General features: G+C 54.8%; 2 protein-coding genes across 2 annotated transcripts; one reads left to right on the forward strand and one right to left on the reverse strand.

The window, feature by feature from the left end:
* Nucleotides 1–781: 781 nt before the first annotated feature.
* On the reverse strand, nucleotides 782–9,289 carry R3HDM4 (R3H domain containing 4). Its single transcript, XM_087816583.1, has 8 exons — nucleotides 9,182–9,289; nucleotides 5,019–5,173; nucleotides 4,263–4,387; nucleotides 3,713–3,836; nucleotides 3,475–3,560; nucleotides 2,966–3,051; nucleotides 2,825–2,880; nucleotides 782–1,830 (listed from the first exon to the last, which is right to left on the reverse strand). Exons 1-8 carry the CDS (start codon nucleotides 9,259–9,261, stop codon nucleotides 1,727–1,729), a joined length of 816 nt encoding a protein of 271 aa, XP_087672709.1. The 5' UTR covers nucleotides 9,262–9,289; the 3' UTR covers nucleotides 782–1,726.
* A 2,960-nt stretch (nucleotides 9,290–12,249) lies between these two features.
* Nucleotides 12,250–15,089, forward strand: KISS1R (KISS1 receptor). Its single transcript, XM_087815984.1, is given in 6 exon segments — nucleotides 12,250–12,493; nucleotides 13,268–13,392; nucleotides 13,952–14,087; nucleotides 14,245–14,477; nucleotides 14,636–14,973; nucleotides 14,975–15,089. Coding segments are annotated over 6 exon segments (1,191 nt in total).
* Nucleotides 15,090–19,493: the final 4,404 nt, after the last annotated feature.

Consider the following 19,493-nt stretch of genomic DNA (forward strand, 5'->3'; position numbering starts at 1 on the left):
TCCCAATACCCAAGGTTGCGGGTTCGATCCCTGGTCAGGGCACATACAAAAATCAACCAATAAATGCATCAATAAGTGAAACAACAAATTGATGTTTCTCTCTCTCAAATCAATAAAAAAAGACAGACAAAGGAGCCAAACTTGGAATCATTTTTGCAACAAAATTAAGTAACACTGCATTATAACCCAAAGTAGGAAGTAAATACTCATGCCTCCACACTGCTATATAAAATGATTGAACAAATTCATACATGAGTGGAAGAGACAAACCTCCTGGGCAGAATTCTCCATAATTAATGTAGATTCTCTGCCCTTAGGGAGATGGAACTAAGGGACACCAGAGCCACTAGGAGCTGGGATAGGTAGGCTCTCTCCCTGGAGCCTCCAGAGGAAGCAAGGCCTTGGAACATTTTTGAGTTTGGACTTCTGGCCTTCAGAGTGGGGAGGCAATAAACCCCTATTGTTTTCAGTCTCAGTGTAGGTTATTTTATTGCAGTATGTGGTGTTTTGTGCTGGCTGCCCCAAGAACTGCACTCAACAGACTTTGGAGGTCATACAACTGGGAAGTGGCAGACCTGGAGTTTGAGCCTGGGCACCCAGGAGGGGCTAGGGCGGCAGAGCCAATGCCCAGATGCTCCCAGCAGTCTCCCCACCCTCCAGGCGTAACTCAGTGCCAAGCTCCTATCCCAGGCCCTCAGCCCTCAGTGACCAAGACCCAAGCACATCCTGAGCATCTGTTGTGCCTCCAGCCCTGCCCCAAAAGAAAACCCCACATCTGGAGACCAGAGCACCAGAAATTTATTGAATTCTCCACTTTCCCCAAAGCGCAATTAGCCACACCACACACAGGAGTGGGAGGGTCCCCCAACCCTGCTTTTGTGGCCCAGGTCAGGGTGACCAGCATGAGGACACCCCAAAGCTATAGGTCAGACTCAGGCTGGGGGATAGGGAAGTGAGGGAACATGGAGAGGGGAAGGTGGTAGTGGGAGAGTGGAGGCTTCTGGCTGGAAGTCCCAGACTCCCAGTATGAAGAAAGGAGAAAAGATGGGGGGAGGGGTTGTAGAGCAGGCAGGGCCCCCAAGAGCTACCAAAAGGCACCAGGGGAGGAAACACATTCCAAAAAGAGGGTAAAACCAGCCTTTAAGATGCAGCTTCTGCCTTGGGTCGCAGGACACCAGCATGCAAATGCACACACACACACACACACACACACACACGCAATATGTAATGCTCCTGGGGTGAGGGGCAGCACCCCAGAGATCCCCCAATCCTAGCCAAAAACTGGGAGTCAAGCAGGGACTAGAACAAAGCACCCAATTTATCAGTTGGGGCATTTGGTTTTTCTTCCCAAAGGGGACATTTAAAAATCTACAACACATCATGCCAAATTCATTAAAAATGATAAAAACCTAGGCTCCCCTTCCTTGCTTAAGCTTCAGAATGGGCTAAGAAAGCTGACTAAAGAAGGAACATGGAAGTGGACAGACTGGTTCTTGCCACCCAAATACAAGTCCCAGAGAGGAGAGTTATGGCTAGTAATATGGGATAGTCTAGGGTGGCTCCAGCTGCCAGCATTTACCTAGAAGAGCTGGGACGGGATGGGGCCAGGGTGAGAGTGCCACCCCAAGGGGGATAGCATGTTTCCAAGGACAAATTCTAAAATTAACAAACATATTTCAGTGGACGGTATAGGAAATCTTTATGGGAAGAGGGCGGCTGGCTGATATCAGCTGCGTTGCTCCAGGTAAGCAGACAGGAGCAGCCCCGGGGGCAGGAAGTCCAGATGCCGATTGCTGACCTTCATCTGCCTCTTGCCCTCCAGGTCGGCACCTGTAAGAGGTGTCAAGAATGAAAAGAACCCAAGAGTCATGGCACACATAGGTGCCGTGTTCTTGGCCCTTCCCTGCTGGAGGTCATGGGAAGCTGGCACTTCGGGTCTGGCTGACCATGACGGGCTCACAATAACAGCTACAGCTCCATGAGAACCCATTTCATTCTTTCTGTTCCTTACCCATATTCAGACAGACATACTGAGATACACAGGCCTGAGGCCAAGGGTACACTCACAGCCTGGAACAAGTGTCCTGCCTCCTCCCAGGTCGCCTGCTTCCATCCCTGCCCTAGTGGAGACTTTGAAGCTCTCAGACCCACCTGGAGGCTTCTGCCTGGCTGTTCCCTCTTCCCTCTTCCCCATCTTGCCAGGGCCACTCCTTCTCTGTATACAAGAAACAGCTGGACTCCAGCAGAGAAGCACCCCCTAGCCCAGCCCCCCTCCATCCTGAATCTATGAGAACAAAGACAACATGAAGATGAGCCATCTTGGGGTTGCCATGGGAACTGTCTCCTCAGCAACTCTGGGCAGGAAACAGAAAGACAGGTAGAATGGGGCACCTGCAAACAGCCACCCTGGAGAGCTGTGTCCTGAGGCCACCCTCCTTGGTAAGCAGGGACACAGACCCTAGGAAGGGGCACTTGCCAGAAATCATATGTGGGACAGCAGAGGGGAGTATGGCTAAATGAAGGCCCTGCAGACACTGGGGTCCCCTCAAGGCTCAGCTTTATCATCCCCCACATAGGCTCCTCTCTCCCCCTGGACCTGAAGATGTGCATGGGGGGTCTGTGTCCACAATATCACCCTGTGTGGGGCCAGGACCACAGGAATCTCTGATGAATTAATGCAGCATCCCACTACCACTGCTTTGCCTGTCCCCACTCCCTCAGAAGCCTCCCACTGAGTAAACACATCCCATGTAGCCTCAGTTTCCTCAAGCAGAATGGGCAGAACTGGCTCACAGGGGGCATTGCAAGGCTGCCAGACACTTACTGGCTGAGATGAGGTCCATGTACTGGCAGACAGCATGGAGTAGGAGCCTCTCGAAGCTGTGGAGAAATGCGTGGTGAGTGGCCATGGGCTGAAACCATCCACCCAGGAAGGGAGCTTACTGCACCCACCCCCACACAGCACCTGTTGTCCAGCATGGCCGTGTACACAGCCTGGGGGGACACAGAGAAGAACCTCAGCAGCCGCTCCTCCCAGGTCTCCAAAGTTTCCTGCAGGAGAGATAGGCTCAAGGTCAGGCGGACTTTGGGATCTTGGTCAGGCTGTCTAGGAACCCCCATGCCCAGGGCAGCCTCCGGAGCTCAAAGCCTTGGGTTCCTATGTGGCCTCTAACCCACAACATGAGGTTACTTAATGGGTTCCAAGAATTCCAAGCATTTAAAATCTTCATATCTTTGAATGCCTGCACGTTCTGCCTAGTGAACTCCTACACATCCTGTAGTGCCCACCTTCACTGCCCCTGACCCTCCCACCCTTGACCAGCCCTAGGTCCTGCATTCTGATCACACTGGTGTGTATCCTGCCCTGTCTCCACTACAGCACGTGCACTAAGTAACTGGTGTCCCCTCATGCTGCCTGCAAATGAAAAGTTGAGATAGGCAGGTGGGGAAAGACAGGTCCAGCCTGGTACTCACCATGGGGATGCGGCTCCGCTTGAGAACGGCTCGCAGACGCCGGCTGATACGCTGGAAGCACTCTCGGGGCGTATAGGCCGGGTCCTCTGCAAGAGTCCAAGGCTTTGGGCAGCAGCTGAAGCAAACAGCCTGCCCACCCCCTCTGGGCTCCTCCCCACCTGTCCCTAGTCCCACCCCACACACTAGGCCAGGCCCCTATCCACATGTCTGGCCCTCCCACCACCCATGCAGGCCGCACCTCTCCTCCGGTCCACCCCCCGGCTAGGCCCCCTTCTCCGCGCCTTGCTCTTGCTCTCATCCTCCAGGTATCGGAGGACCCGCTCCTGCTCCTCCCCAGAGCGGTTCATGAAGTCGTTCCAGACCTGGAACAGAGACAGGCAGGCCCTGGGCTAATGATGGTGCATCTCTGGGTCTCAGTTTCCCCACCTTGCCAGTGCACACAGAGGGCCACAAAGTACATGGAAATACTCCTTGTGGACACCTTTGCCTGCTGGACCTGCCAGGAGTTCATGGGGCACCTGAGGACCTGCTTCTCAGGGGAGGGGTATCTGTATGGATGAGAGATGAATCATGGGTATTGGGAGGTTCTAGGGGGGGTTGGGGGTTCTGGCTTAGTTTGGGGACCCAGAGGGAGATTGAAGGGGCATTCATCAAGGGACCAGAGGTGGGTAGGTACTTCTGGCGAAGGCACTAGCACAGGCAATGCCTGGTGGTGGGAGCCAGAACAGAAACACAGAGGCCAGTGTGACTGGAGCAGAGGAAGAGAGCCAGGGGTTAGGGAGCCCCACCTCTACATAGGTCTCATTGTTGCAGGCCTCTGCGAAGATGCCAGGTGCCGCAGGGGGTGTCAGATCCCCATCCTCCAGACCAAGTGTGCCCCCGTCTGTCTCCAGCAGGGTCAGGAGGTACTGGGCTAAATGGAAACAGATGGTCTCTGGGCTAGAGTGTGGCATTTGGGGGCCCCCCAGGCTCCACGGAGACCGGCGGACCATCTCCCCCCCACCATTTTTTTGTTAATCTTCACCCAAGGATATTTTTTCCATTGATTTTTAGACAGAGTGGCAGGGAGGAAGGTAGGGAGAGAGAAAGAGGGAGAGAGAGAGATTGATGTGAGAGATACATCGATTGGTTGCCTCCCGCACGAGCCCTCGACCAGGGCTGGGGATTCAACCTGCAACCCAGATATGTGCCCTTGACCGGGAATCAAACACTCTAACCACTGAGCCACAACGGCCAGGGCCACCTCTCTATATTTTACTCTCTGGCTTGCACCAGCCTCCCCACCTCCACACTTCAACTGTCTTTCCCAGAAGGCACAAAAACCAACCAGCCTCCAGAACTACTCCTACCTCTCCCTGCCTTGTTGAACTCCTATACACCCTTTAAAGCCCCAGTTCCAATGCCTAAAGTTCCCTTTGGCCCAGCCCCAGCATTGCCCAGCTCAGGGCCAGGCTCATGGAAAGGGCAACAGATAATTCCAATATGCACATCATTTTCATCTGAGGCCTAAGAACCCCCAGGAGGTGCCCCTGACCCCTGCTCACTGTTCTCTAGGCGCTGGAGGCTCTTCCGCCCTTTGGCCTTGGGCACAAGGTCTGAGTTCCGCACAGCCTGGTTGATGAAGTGCTGCTTCCGCTTGGAGGCTGAGAACCTCTTCACTTGGGAGCCAGCTAGAGCGGGCAGGCATCCCGAAAGGTGCCTGTGGGCCGGGGTTGGAGCGGGGAGCAGTCCTCAGGGCCAAGACAGGCCAGGACCCGCAGAATCCTATCACTGCTGTTCTACCATAGTCATCACCTGCTTGGTTTGCCTCAGCAACGGGAGCTCATCCCCTGCCATGTGTGTAGCCCTGGACCCTTAAAATTTCATTGTTTCATTTTCACATCACCCGAAATGCAGGCATAATTATTATGACAGATTAGTAAACTGAGTCTCAGAGAAGAGAAGACACTTGCCTAAATTCACACATCGGGTGGGTGGCTGAGAAAAGTTGCTCTCCCCTCCTCCAGGCTTCCAGATTTCAGCTGCAAGCTGATGAGGCCCAGAGTGTACAGGATTTGAACACCACCATCCTCTGGGAGTTTCTCAAAGACTTAATTCACCTGAGCCCAGCTGCCTTGTGCTCCTGAGTCCCCCTCCCCCAATGTGCCTAGGGACTAGGACCAAGACCAGGGACAGAGCTGGAGTGCCCCCATATCCAAGCTAATCTTCTGTCCTCAGAGTAAATGGCATTAATTATGGAAATGGATTAGCAGAGCCACCAAGCCTCCTGCTGGGGACCAGAAGGACAGATGCAAGGGAGCAGCAGGGGGCTCTTGGATGGAAACTTCCTGGCAAGGAGAAGTTGCTGGGCCTTTCTGTTTAGTTCCTGACAACCCCAAACCATAGGATGGTCCCCCGCCATACTCACATAGACCACAGGATGGTCCCCCACTGGGCTCAGAAACTCTTACCCTACAGGGGGGCAATAGCGGATTCTGGCCCTTAGGGGATCTGGGGTGCCAGGATCCCCTTCCCCATGTCCTAACTACCTTCCCCCCATTCACTCCAGTCATCTCCTGCTGCTCCTCCAATAAGCCAGGCACAGTCCCACCTCTGGGCCTTTGCACTGGCTGTGCCCTCTGCCTGGTGCACTGTCCCCTAGACTCTGAATGGCTCACTGGCTCACTTCCTTTTGGCTTCTGTTGAAACCTCCTCAGTGAGACTGCAGCCTCTTCTGTTTAATACCTTATTGCTTTGGCTTTCTGATCACTTTGTACATTCTACTCCACTGATGACTCCTCACCTCTCCCAATAGATCATAGTCTCCCCTGGGGCACTCACAGCCATGCCTGGCACACAGTAGGTGCTAAAAACAACAAAAAAAAAGCCCCTGCTAGATCAGATGTCCTGGAAAATCCCTGTGGATGCCTGTGGGTCTGAGAGAAGATACTCAAAGCCAAGAGAAACTGGGACAGGTGCCCTCCCCTGGCAACCCAGCCCCTGTCTGCTTGGTCTCCTCCTGTGATGGGGAGCTCACTCCCTCAAGCACACCAATGATCATAGCAACATCCCTGGGTTGAGTGTTCACATATCAAATCAGCACGGGATCCAAACTGAGAGTTGACTCCTGGAGGCTCAAGCACTACCACCCCAAAGCTCCAGATTCGCCCATGGCCTCCCTGAGGTTCCAGTGCCTATGTCTCCACTCCAGGAGCTGGACAGAGTCCAGGATGGCAGCCTGGTTGGGCCGATAACAAAAGCCACATCCGGTGGGGGGAGCTGTCAGAAGACATCAGAGCAGGGCAGGACTCAGTGAGAGAGCTCCAGCCCTCAGGGCATGGGACTCTTTGAGAAATGGTGCTTCCCAGCACCTCCAGAGTGGGAGCAGAGCTAAGATTTGAAGCTGAGTCTGAACAGGAGCCCTCCCCCCCCAAAACAGAAGGAAGCTTCCTGCTTTGTTCGTGGGTCCACAGAGATCTGTGGTGGGTTCCTCAGACTAAAGCCCACCTAGCTAAGACCCAACTGGTCCCTCCCCTGCTCCACACCCCCCCATGGCTCCCCAGCACCCTCAGGGCAAGGCCCAGCTCTTCCTTGATCTGGTGTTGGAGGCCCTATCTTGTACCCAGACCACATGGTCTGTGGCTGGTCCCACAGGCATTCAGGAGGCTTACTACTCTCTTACAGGCCTCAAGTGCTGAGCTGAGCACTGGAAAATGAGTCCGCCATCAATTCAAGCTTGCTAACTTCAATCTGATTCCAGCAGGAGATAAAAAGCACATGGCTTGGGGGGGGGGTGCTGGACTACCCCCTACTCCAGACACAGAGAGGACAAGGGATAAAGGGGATGGCACAATTACCCAGCAAGTCAGATTTGTAATAAAGGCAAAGGCTGTGGGAAGGGTGCTGGATATCAGTATAAACTTTATATAAAATATCTCTACACGGCAAAACATCAATGCCTGACCCCATCTCTCCCCTGGGGGCTTCCTCTGCTCTGGCCACATGGGTCTCTCCATGTGCCTCAAACTAGCCAGAAACAATCTACCTCAGGATCTTGACATGTGCTGAAGCACCCTTTCTCAGCTCTTTCTGGCCTCTGCTCAAAAGTCACTTCCCCAGGAACTGCCCCACCCCCACTAACCCAGTCAGCTCTGTTTGCATGCTTCACCAGTTGGCATCTAAAATCAGCTGGTCCATGTATGTGTTTACTCCTTAATCCTCACTTTCCTTGTTAGACCTGTGCAATGAGGACACAGGATGAGGTTGTCTTGGTCTCTGCTGTGTCTCCAACACCAGTGGGCCCACAGTGGATGCTCAATAGCTGTTCATCTGCTCTCTGTGCCACCCAAAGAGACCACTCTACAGATAGGGAAACTGAGGACCCAGTTGGGGTATCTGAGGCTTCCTGGACCTGTAGTCCTTGAGAAATGTGTGCACAGTGGACAGACCCAATGGTGAAGAGCTGCTAAGTCAGGTTAAGTTTGGGGGGATCAGGCCCCATTACCCCAATTCTGCTCCCTGAAATGGGGGATTTTGACACCACTGCCCTAGGCAAACATCACCTTCTTTGACCTGTCCCCTCCCCCAGAAATGGGCTAGAGAGGAACCTACTTCCCCAAGGGGAAACCAAGAGGGCTCAGGGCTGAGGTGACTCAGACTGGGTGGGGCCAACTGGGGCCACCCACAGCAGTGGCCACACATCCCAAAACATGGGTGAGGGGCACTCATGCAGGTCAGAGGAACACACCTGGCAGGTAAATACCCATTTTGTGTAGTTAAGTCCCCTTAAAAGAAGTATTGTCTCTCTTTCAGGTAAATATCCGTATCTGTAGAGACCAGTAGGGCCTCAGGTAACTATCCATAGGAGGTAATAACATAAGGTAATAATAAATAGCAATAAAGTAATAATAAATATAATAATAAAATAACAATAGGAATAATGGAATGATAAAAATCCTTTCAAAATAATAAAACTAAAATAATAAGATGTTTAAGATAATTAAAGAATGGATGCTCCTGTGCTGGGCACCTCAGGGGGCACAGAGTCACTGACCCCCCAGCCACTGAGACCAAGTGGGGAAACTGAGACAGGGAAGGGTGGACCACACAGTTTTCTGTGTAAACACTAGGGTTCAAAGGAAATCCTGGGGGTGGGGGTTGTCTACAGCCATATGGGTTCGCTCCGCTTGCTTCCAGTCTCCCTGCCGGGACAAACAGGTCCGGTTGTCCGAGTTTTAAGCCCCCGGCCACCCTGAATTAATCTGGGTATGTAGCAGGAGATTAACCATAGCCCTGTGTACCCAGGAAGGAGGCTGGTAATCCACGTGGGAATCCAGCCTGGGCCGTGGGGTAAGTACCCAGCCTGGAGACAGGAACTCCGCGTGTGGATAGAAAGCCCGGGGACACCGCACAGCGGCCGCCTCACCAGAGCCACAACAGGCGCACAGGACCCCCAGACCGTTCAGTACCCGGGACTCCAGGGCCCCGGGGTCCTGAAACCCACAAGCGGAGTGCGCCCCTCCACCCAGCCAATACCCTGGCGAGTCGGGAACGGGATTTCCCCAGGTAAACACGCGGTAACGATAAACCCTCCACTCCCACCGGCGTCTAGGGGGTGCCACGACCTAAAGGGGCGGGGCGGGCTTGGGGCTGTGGCTGGGCGGGTATATTGAGGAAAGGGGGCCCCGGAGCCCTGGGGGGCGCGCTCCGCCCGCCCCACCGCGCTCACAGCGTCCGCCGCCCGCCAGGTACGTCCCCAGGCGTCGCCGCCGCCTCCGAGCTGCCCTCCGGGTTCTCCAGCGCGACCATGGCTCGGAGGTCGCCGCCGACACCCCGCCAGGCCTCCTCTGGGCAGGCAGGAAGTGACGGGCGCACGGAGGGGGGCCGGGGCGGATCTTGGAGGCTGGCGGCGCGGGGCGGGGACCGCTGCCAGGAAGGCGGCCCGACCCCGGCCGCGGCCGGAGGGAGCTGCCGGCCCCGGGGGGCAGGCTGGGGAACTGAGAAAATGCGGTGGGGGTCGGGGGTCGGCGCCCGCAAACCCAGGCTGTGGGCATGGGCGAGCACCCAGCCGGGGGAATGGGAAACTGAGGAGTAAAGGGGAGGGACGGGGATGTCCTTTTCGGAGGCAGTGGACGAATGAAGTGACCCATACTCCCCGCCTCCCCAAGCAGCCACGGCGCCTTTTCTTCCACCAGCTCCCTCCCAGTCGTTCATTAAAGTGTAGCCCCTGGAGCACCAGCTGGGTGCCTCAGTTTACTCATCTCTAAAATTAGGATGTCAGGCCCTGGCCCTGTGGCTCAGTTGGTTGGAGCGGGGTCCAGTACCCGAAAGGTGGTGGGTTCGGTCAGGGCACATACCTAGGTTGAGGGTTCAGTCCCAGGGTCAGGCTAAAGCAACTGATGGATCCTTCTCTCTGTCTCTCTCTCTCACTTCCTCTCTCTAAAAAACTCAGTTGAAAAACACACATATCCTCAGCCTAGCTGGGGTGGCTCAGTGGTTGAGCATCGACCTGTGAACCAGGAGATAAGGGTTCAGTTCCAGTCAGGGCACATCCTGGGTTGGGGGCTTGATCCCCAGTAGGGGGCGTGCAGGAGGCAGCCAATAAATGACGCTCATCGTTGATGTTTCTATCTCTCTCTCCCTCTCCCTTCCTCTCTCTGAAATCAATAAAAACTTATTTAAAAAAACAAGCGTATCCTTTGGTGAGGACTAAAAAACAAAAAATAAAACAAAAAATTAGGGCATCAGCACCCACCACTTTTGCCTTTTAGGATGCCTCCTATTACATGGGGCCACTTCTGGGCTCTGTGGACCCAGCAGTGACCAAGACAGATTCCTCCCTCACCCAGCAGGGAGGGGAAGAGGAGCCTCTGAGTAGGGGACTGGCAAGCTGCGAAAGCAGGAACTGTGTGCCAGGCAGAGGGAACAAATAGCCAATGCATCTAGAGTGGCCAGAGCAGAGAGAGAGAGGTGGAGGGGAGGGGGCAGGCCCCTGAGCCTGGTGGCCCTCTGGTGACAGATCTGGTTTTGGCCCAGAGGGCAATGGGGAGTCATGGGAGGGCTTAGAGCACAGAATTAAAACTGCTCTAGAATCTAGACTCCATCCTTCAGTCTACACCACAGGGATCCAACCCACCAGATTCAGCCAGGTGCAAACTGTACACCACAAATAACTCAATTATCTTAACAAATAAAGAGCAAGGGGGGAGATTGCAGGGATGGGAGTGAGTGTGGAGGTGGAAGTGAGCATAGAAGGGATAAATGGTGATGGGAAAAAAATTTTTTTTTTTAAAGAGCAAGGGGAAAAAGAAAACCAAAGGAGGAGGAACAATGAAAAGACTCCAAAGTACTCATACTGTGTAACTTCATACAGATAAAGATGCAAAAGAAATTAATGGTGGTACATGTTAGGAGAGAAGGGAGAAGTGAGAAGGGGGTTCTGGGGCCCACAAATGTTTGCTCTCCTGCTCTGGCCCATGATGAGTAGCTGCTCAATAAATGTGCCAAATCTAGAGTATACAGCCTGAGCCTTGACCTGACGGGGGCCTGACTCCCAGGGAACCTGGACTGCACCTTCTTCAAATCTCCTGGACCCTCGGCCTGTCAGTGAGCTGCTGCTGCTCCCCAAATCCCCCCCTCGAAGGTCCAGCCACTTGCTGAGTGCTCCCTCAGGTCCATTCACCTCAGCAGCTTCCCCAAAATAGTTCCTTTATCTCCACTTAACCTTCCCCTTTCTGATTTTTATTCTGATTTGTGGAGAATAACTTTAAGGTATAAAAAGGGTGAACAAGGAAATGTTCCCCTTCCCCTGGCTCTTTGTACTCCCCCCTGGAGAGAGGTGATGTGCTTTGATGCCTGTGCATATCTATTCATTTCTCTCCCCTCCCATTTTAGCCTTTTTATATATGTGGTAGCATCTTTTTCTCTGCTGCATAGTATTCCACAACGACGACCATCCTGGTACATGGGCTAGTCTCTGGGGTCCATTTCTAGGTGTAGGTTTTCAGGATCAACGGTGTCCTTTGTAAATTGCCCACCACCTGGTCCCTGCCACCAGCAGCACAGGTGTCCACCAGCAGTGCAGGTGTCTGCCAATGGCTGGCCATGAGCCGGGAAGTGGACACTCCCAAGAGGTCTGATTTGCAGCAACCCAAGTCCAAAGAGAGAGAGAGAGAAAGAAACATCAATGACAATGATGGGAGAGTATTGTCATTGATCGGCTGCCTCGCCTGGACTGGGGATCCAACCGAGATCTGTACTGAGGTCGATGCTCAACCGCTGAGTCATGCCAGCCGGGTGATACTGACTTCTTTAAAGAACAGGCATCTTCTAACCGACCGACAGACGCTGGGCAGTGAGACTCTATTCCCTGGTCAGGGTGGGTCCTTTCAGGGTGCATAGTAGCCTCCACACAGCCTACCCCACCCCATCCCCACTCTGCCCCAACCTCCCCTCCAGTGGGTCTTCTCCAGCGCTCTCACCCTGACAGTTCAGGGGGAGGTGAGAATGGGGAAAAAGTTGCTGTGTGGATGGACAAAGGGCCACAGGCAGGGGAAGGAGTGGCGATTGACTGCAGCAGAGGCAGGAAGGTGGGGACAAGGGGGTGGGGAGGTTGGGTATAAATGCCAGGCGGCTGCAGTACAAGCAGAGGCGCGGCTTAGGCCAGTGGAGCCGCCCTCCAAACCAGGTGGCTTCCAGCAGAGACCCTTCCGGCCCCAGGCAGCCTGGAAGAGGGTCTCCGCTGCGATCCCCGGCGCAACCCCGGAGAGTGATCGGTAGGAAGAGGGCGGCAAAGTCATGCGCGCCCTTCCCAGGTCTGAGCCCAACGCGTCCTGGTGGGCGCTGGCCAACGCCTCGCGCTGTGCAGGCTGTGGCGCCAACGCCTCGGACGGCCTCGCCCCTGCGACGTGGTCCGTGGACGCCTGGCTCGTGCCGCTCTTCTTCGGCGCGCTAATGCTGCTGGGCCTGACAGGGAACTCGCTTGTCATTTTCGTCATCTGCCGCCACAGACAGATGCGCACGGTGACCAACTTCTACATAGGTGAGCACCCCGGCCCCCCGCGGTGCCCATCTGCCATTCCCCTACCTGCCATTCCCCCATCTGCCATTCCTGGGGTCGCCACGAGGGCCGAGTGGCCCGCTGACCCCTAGCGGTGCCACCGAGCCCTCCCAGAGAGGAGTCTCTCCCCGGCAGGTCTCCAGTCTTTCCTCTATTGTCCACATACCTTAGGTTAGAGGTCAAAACTCTGGCATTGGAGGGTTCATGCTGGCGCAGCAGTTAAAAGGGAGGTTGGAGAGCTCGCCCCTGCCACTGGAGGAAGATGTCCAATTGAAATGTGATTCTTATGACACAGTATCTGATGAAGAAAAGCAATAGGGGGCGGGACTGCTTGGTCCATAGGATCCCAGTTTGCAACTTCTCCTACAGTGGCTCAGTTTGCACACTTGTGTGATGGGGTGGCCCACCACAGGTGAGTGCTCAGTTAGCGTTCTCCATTCTGTGGTGGATGTTGGGTGAGCACCACTGTCTCCAATTTTCAGACAAGGGAACTGAGGCTCAGGGGGACAGGGGCCTGCTCAGGCTCTCCCAGCCTAGGCAGGGGTGAGCAAGGCCCACTGAAGCTTGAATAGCTGTGAAGCCAGTGTAGGGGGATGTTCGAAATGTAAAAGGGGAAGACTGGAGGAGGTAGGGAGCCTTCTGGAGCTGTCCTGCTGATCACTCAGACAAAGGTGAGTGCTAGGGAGCTGGGCCAGAAGTGTTGGGTGGATGAGGGCCGGCACCCCACGTCCAGAGCCGCACATCTCCTGCCTGCAGCCAACCTGGCAGCCACGGACATGACCTTCCTACTCTGCTGTGTTCCCTTCACTGCCCTACTCTACCCACTGCCTGCCTGGGTGCTGGGTGACTTCATGTGCAAGTTTGTCAACTACATTCAGCAGGTGGGCTGGAGGCTGGGGGAGAGGAGCTGGGGAGCTAGGGGGTGGGTCTGTTTGTGGGCAGATAGATGCCATGGGAGAGTTTGGGGCCCAGTGGGAAGTGGGTTGGGGAGTGATAGAGTCTGGTGGATAGGCTGGGAGGAGGTGTAGCCTGGACCCAGTGGCGGAGGGTGGAGGACCCCTGGCACTGGGAGGGGAGGGATACATATAAGCACTGGGTGTTGGAGATGAGAACAGGGAGGATGATGCAGGTTCTTGCCCCCCTGTCCCTAGGATGGCTCTGCCTCTCCCTGTCTCAGTCTCTGAGTTTCAGTGGACTCCCAATGGTCCCCCCAAACCCCCACCATTCTGGGGTTCTCTCTGGTATTGCCCCTCTCCTGACCCTTCAATTTGTGGCCCCTGAAGACTCTCCCAGAACATGTCCTGCCTGTGCCTGAGTGGGTGGGCATTTGTGTGGGAGGCGGTGACCCACAGTGTGGGCACAGACAAGGCAGGCCCCAGACGGGGGTGGGGGGGCGCGGGACGGGGATGACGGCACATGCCCAGCTCCCGGCCCTCCCAGGTATCGGTGCAGGCTACGTGCGCCACTCTGACCGCCATGAGCGTGGACCGCTGGTACGTGACGGTGTTCCCTCTGCGCGCCCTGCACCGCCGCACGCCCCGCCTGGCGCTGTCCGTCAGCCTGGGCATCTGGGCGGGTGAGTGCAGAGCGGGGGCACGCGGGGTGGGGGGACACGTCCTCGTTCCCTGGGCACCTTCCTACTCACCACCTCTCTCTGGGCGCTGGTCTTGCATCCCTGGCCCTCTCGTGCCCCTCGTTCCCGGGCAAGGTCTTCAGCTGCGCCTGTGGTGCAGGCTCCGCTGCCGTGTCCGCTCCAGTGCTCGCCCTGCACCGCCTCTCGCCGGGGCCGCGAGCCTACTGCACCGAGGCGTTCCCCAGCCGCGCTCTCGAGCGCGCCTTTGCGCTCTACAACCTGCTGGCGCTCTACCTGCTGCCGCTGGTCGCCACCTGTGCCTGCTACGGGGCCATGCTTCGCCACCTGGGCCGGGCAGCCTTGAGCCCGCCGCCCACGGACAGCGCCCTGCAGGTGCGCCGCGGGGTGGGTGGGGGAGCGGCAGGGGTGGGGTGGGCGCATCTGGAGGAATCTGAGGGGGTGACCCAGTAGGGGAATCTGAGGGGCTAAGGAGGGCAACTCTGAGGGAGTGTCCCACAGCCTCTCCTCCTCCCACCTCTCTGCACCCCCAGGGGCAGAAGCTGGCGGGTCGAGCGGACGCTGTGCGGGCCAAGGTGTCACGGCTGGTGGCGGCCGTAGTTCTGCTCTTCGCTACCTGCTGGGGCCCCATCCAGCTGTTCCTGGTGCTGCAGGCCTTGGGCCCGGCGGGCTCATGGCACCCGCGCAGCTATGCGGCTTACGCGCTCAAAACCTGGGCGCACTGCATGTCCTACAGCAACTCGGCATTAAACCCGCTGCTCTACGCGCTCCTGGGCTCTCGCTTCCGTCAGGCCTTGCGTCGGGTCTGCCCCTGCGCTCCCCCGCGCCCGCAGCGTCCCCTGCGGTCTAGACCCCCCCATTCCCCTGCCCCCCGCGGAGCTACCCCGCCTGGCCTCCCACCCCGGCCCCAGGACGCCCAAGCCCGGGAGCAGCTGGCTGGGGCCCCGCAGGCTGTGCGTCCTGAGGGAACATGCTGCCCCTCTCTGAGCCGACTCTGGTGGAATTGAGGTGGGCCCCTAGGGAACAGGTGTTGCTTGAACAGCAACTGCTATTATTCTGTTACCAATATCTTAACTTTTGGCAAAGATAATTTTAGTGAAAATGTTTTGTCCTCTTGTAACGTTTGGTACAAATTGGCTGTGATGTTTGCAGTTCTTGCTATTGTGATGATTATTTCTGCATTGTCTGAAATTGAAGATGCTTTGATGCTGGCACCCTCTGGAACTTTCCAGGAAGCATCAATAGACAGTTTCACAGTGCCTCCTGGCTGACTGTAGGATTGTAAAATTCATCCCATTGTCAGCAATATTAAGGTTCCAACAGGCCCTGGCCACATAGCTCAGTTGGTTATAGTGGTCATGCCAATATGCGCGGGGGGGGGGGGGGGGGGGGGGGGGGACACGACGGGACGGGGGACGGGGGGGGGACACACGACGGGACGGGGGACGGGGGGGGGACACACGACGGGACGGGGGACGGGGGGGGGACACACGACGGGACGGGGGACGGGGGGGGACACACGACGGGACGGGGGACGGGGGACGGGGGGGGACGGTACACAGACACACGACACATACAAGAATCAACCAATGAATGCATAACTAAGTGGAACAACAAACTGATGCCCCCCATCCTCTAAAATCAATAAATGAAGTCCACGGATCCCCCTAGGGGACATGCAGGAGGCAGCCTAGCCATGTTTCTCATCAATGTTTTTATTTTGCTCTCCCTCTCCCTTCCTCTTTCTGAAATCAATAAAAACATATTTAAAAAATAAATAAGCCCGGCTGGGGTGGTTCAGTGGTTCACTGTGGACCTATGATCCAGAAGATAGAGGTTCAATTCCCAGTCAGAGCACTTGCCTGGGCTGTGGCCTGGATCCCAGGAGGGGGGGTGCAGGGGGCAGCCAATCAATGACTCTCATCATTGATGTTTCTATCTCTCTCCCTTCCTCTCTAAAATCAATAGATATATTTTTAAAAAATAAAAAAATAAAATCAATCAATAAAAAACAATTTTAAATGTGAACACATTGCACATCTTTAAATTGGAGGACCAGGCTGTTATTGTTGCTACCTGGAGAGTGGCCAGCATCCTGGCTGGGAACACCTCGGTGTCACTGAGTAAATAAAACCTTCCTGTGGTACAGTACATAGAGCTGCTGTGGAAGATGCAGGATTGATCACTGTGTAACAAACTAGCCCAAACAGGGGGTCTCAGAACAGCAGCCGTTTATTATCTCTTACTATTCTGTGGGGTGATGGGACTCAGCCTGGTGGTGCTGGGACCATGCCCCGTTGGCTGGACCAGGAAGTTGGGAGTAGGCTTCCCTCTAGTGGCCCGCGAGAGCTCCTCTGAGGCCATTGGGCTTTCTCCCTGGATGGCGGGTTGGGAAAAAAAGACATTACTTGGCAGAAACTTCTGAGAAGAGGCAGAAACTACACGCTTCCTGAGGCCTGGGCTCAGGAGTCCTAAAACGTCACTTTTCCACACTGAGCTGTCAGAGTCCCACTCAGATTCCATAAGGGCAGGGAGGAACCCCACCTTCTGGTGGGTTAGGGCTGCATGTGAAGCCTCCCCAACAGCCCTGCAAGCTGAAGGCTTCATTGCGCTGAAAGACAACTGCCCATATCTTGGAGGGCCCCAGTCTGTCCAAAGTATTATTATTCTCTTTGTTAATTTTTTCAAAATAAGCCCAGACCATTAAACAAGTGAAACTCCAACAGATAAATCTCCATCAGGGAGAAAAACTGTACAGTTACTCAAAGCTGATTCTGCCAGTGGGGCTGGGGATAGAAGGGAGGGTGAAATCATGGTGGAGGGGCTGGAGGTTGGGGAGGGACTGAAGCTGGAGCGGGTCAGGACCCCATAGAGTGGGGCCACCTGTGTCCTGCACACTCTGGTCAGGTGGGGGAAGGGCAGCTCTTGCCTCCCATTGCGTGTGTGTGGGGGGGTGTCGCTTACCACCTCCCAGTGCCAGGCAGAGTCAGCTCACCCTGATGGATAGTGAGCAAGATGGGACTGGCTGGGAGGAGGTGAGGGTCCTGTAAGAGGGACACCCTGCTGATCTTCCCAAATTATTTGGGGACGTTATGGCTCTCCAAACCATCCAGATTTGTGGAGATATTAATATGAAACCAAGAGGGTAGAACATCATGCTGTTTTGATGTTGGCCTAAGGCTTGTTTGTTCCGGTCTTCAAGACCTGTCCTCCAGACTAGGCTGGATGTGAGGGTAAAATTCTCCTCTTTGCTCATGGGCCCTGCCCACCTCTCTCTTCTCCCCCCAATTCCCTCAAATCACTATCTCCCTCTGGCTTCCTGAACTGCTGCCATTCTTCTTGCTTCTGGGCCATTATACCCGCAGCTCCCTCTGTTGTGCCAGGTGTACCTTCACTCGCCCATCAAGTCTCAGGTCAGCTGCCTCCTCCTCAGGAAGTCCTCCCAGATCCCTCCAGGCTGGGCCAGGCACCCCATCTGACTTTCCATCACAGCTCTAACATCCTTGTGCTGTACCTTCTGGGAACATGTCTTACTTGGTCCCCCAAGTGTCTCCAGGGCCCAGTGCACAGTAAGGCTGAATAAATATTTGTGGAATGAATAACCAAGTGTGCTGTGGGGATTAAAAGAGGAGGTGTGTGCACAGTGAACGGCAGGATTTCTCTGTGAAAAAGAAATTCAAAATATAATTTAAGCCCTGGCCGGTATTTCTCAGTGGTTAGAGCGTCAACCCGCACACCAAAGGGTCTCGGGTTCAATTCCTGGTCAAGGGCACGTACCTGGGTTGGGGTTGCCTGAGGGAGGCAACCAGTAGATGTGTCTCTCTCACATCGCTGTTTCTCTCTCTCCCTCTCCTTCTCCCTCTCTCTTCCTCTCTCTCTAAAAAAAGTCAGTAAAAGAGCATATCTCCTGGTGAGGATTAGAAAAAAATTGTAGGGAACAAAATACATACACACTGGTACAAGCAAAATGGGGAAGTCAAATAGTATGGCTGAATTCATCAGTGTTGCTGTCCTGATTGTGATATTGTACTTCAGTTTTGTAAAATGTTACCCTAGGGGAAAACTGGTGAGGGTATGGGACCTCTCTCTGCATTAGAAGTTAGAATCTACAATAATTTCGAAACAAAAGGTAAAAAAAAAAAAAAAAAGTTAAAGGGTTAAAAGGGACATTGACAAAGGGGATTCATTTTAAAGCTGCAGATACAGGGTGTGTCCTTTGTTTCTTTTCACATCCATTCAGCTGAACACTGTTTTTGGAGCCCCTTCTGTGTGCCAGGCTCTGTGGTAGGGACTGGGGCCACACAGTAGCAATGAACAGTCCCCGACTCCACTAGTATGGAACCCCCTGTCTAGTTGGCAACAGGGTCAATAAGTGACAAATTACTTAGAGAGATTCAATGTGATAGCAGTGGAAAGGGTTATGGAGGAAAAATATGTGCCTATCGTGAGTAACTGGAAACCTGACCTTGGTGTGGATGAGTCCAGGAAAGCTTCCTGGAGAAGCTGAGGCCAGGGAATGTGAACTGAACTCAGAGGTAGGGGAAGAGCACACCAAATGAAAGGCACAGCTGGTGCAAAGCCCTGAGACAGTATATGCTTGGTGGATTTGAGAAATCCCTAGAGGCAGGTAGGGCTGAAGGGGAATGAGGAGGGGACCTCCATTCACCCTTCTCTTATAACAGAAGGAAATGTAGTCCTCAGAACTACTGTGCAAGGAATGAATTAATATTGACCCATTTTACAGAGGGGGAAATGGAGGCACAGGAAAGCCAGTGTACCTGCCTGAGGTGGGGCAGGGGCGTATTCTGATGTTTGACTCCTTCTGGGTGTGGAGGGGGCTTCCCTGCACTTTAGAGCTGAGCTGGGGCCTGGCCCTTTATGGTGGCTTCCTTCCCCAGCTCACCTAAGTCTCTAAAGTGCCCCTCCCCAGGCTGACTTCTGGGCCCCTCCCTTAGGTGTGTGTGTGGGGAGGGCAACATCTGGGGCTGGGTGTTTAATAGCTTAAAGGTGGAGGCCTCCCTGACACTGCTGCTATTAGACTATAGGCAGCCCTGGAGCTAGAAGCTGGGATCTTGCCAGGGGTGGGCAGACTTGGGCCCTGGGGTAAGAGCAGCTCCCCTGGACCTGTCTCCTGGGCTTGGGACTCCCCCGACAGCAGGCCTGCAATCTGGGGGAGGGGGCAGTTTGGGGGAATGACTGAGAAGATGGCAATGCTACATGCTTTAGGGGATGGGCTGCACAAGACCACACCCCAACACTCAAGACCAGAGACCTCAATCCCTGAGGAAGGGAAATGGATGAGGGGAGAAGTGGGGGGAACCTTGCAAACAGCGGGGTGAGTTGGGTTGTTCCCCAGGTTGATGGGAGCCATGGGAAGCGTCTCAGCAGGAA

This window comes from Miniopterus natalensis, chromosome 4, assembly GCF_054644295.1.
Source record: "Miniopterus natalensis isolate mMinNat1 chromosome 4, mMinNat1.hap1, whole genome shotgun sequence".
Taxonomy (NCBI): Eukaryota; Metazoa; Chordata; class Mammalia; order Chiroptera; family Miniopteridae; genus Miniopterus; species Miniopterus natalensis.

Coding starts and splice junctions, on each gene's coding strand:
- R3HDM4 (XM_087816583.1), bottom strand. CDS start 9,261: ATGGTCGCGCTGGAGAACCCGGAGGGCAGCTCGGAGGCGGCGGCGACG. Junction 3,561..3,712: donor GGGGGTGGACCGGAGGAGAG/GTGCGGCCTGCA, acceptor GGACTCTTGCAG/AGGACCCGGCCTATACGCCC. Junction 1,831..2,824: donor CATGGACCTCATCTCAGCCA/GTAAGTGTCTGG, acceptor CACCTCTTACAG/GTGCCGACCTGGAGGGCAAG.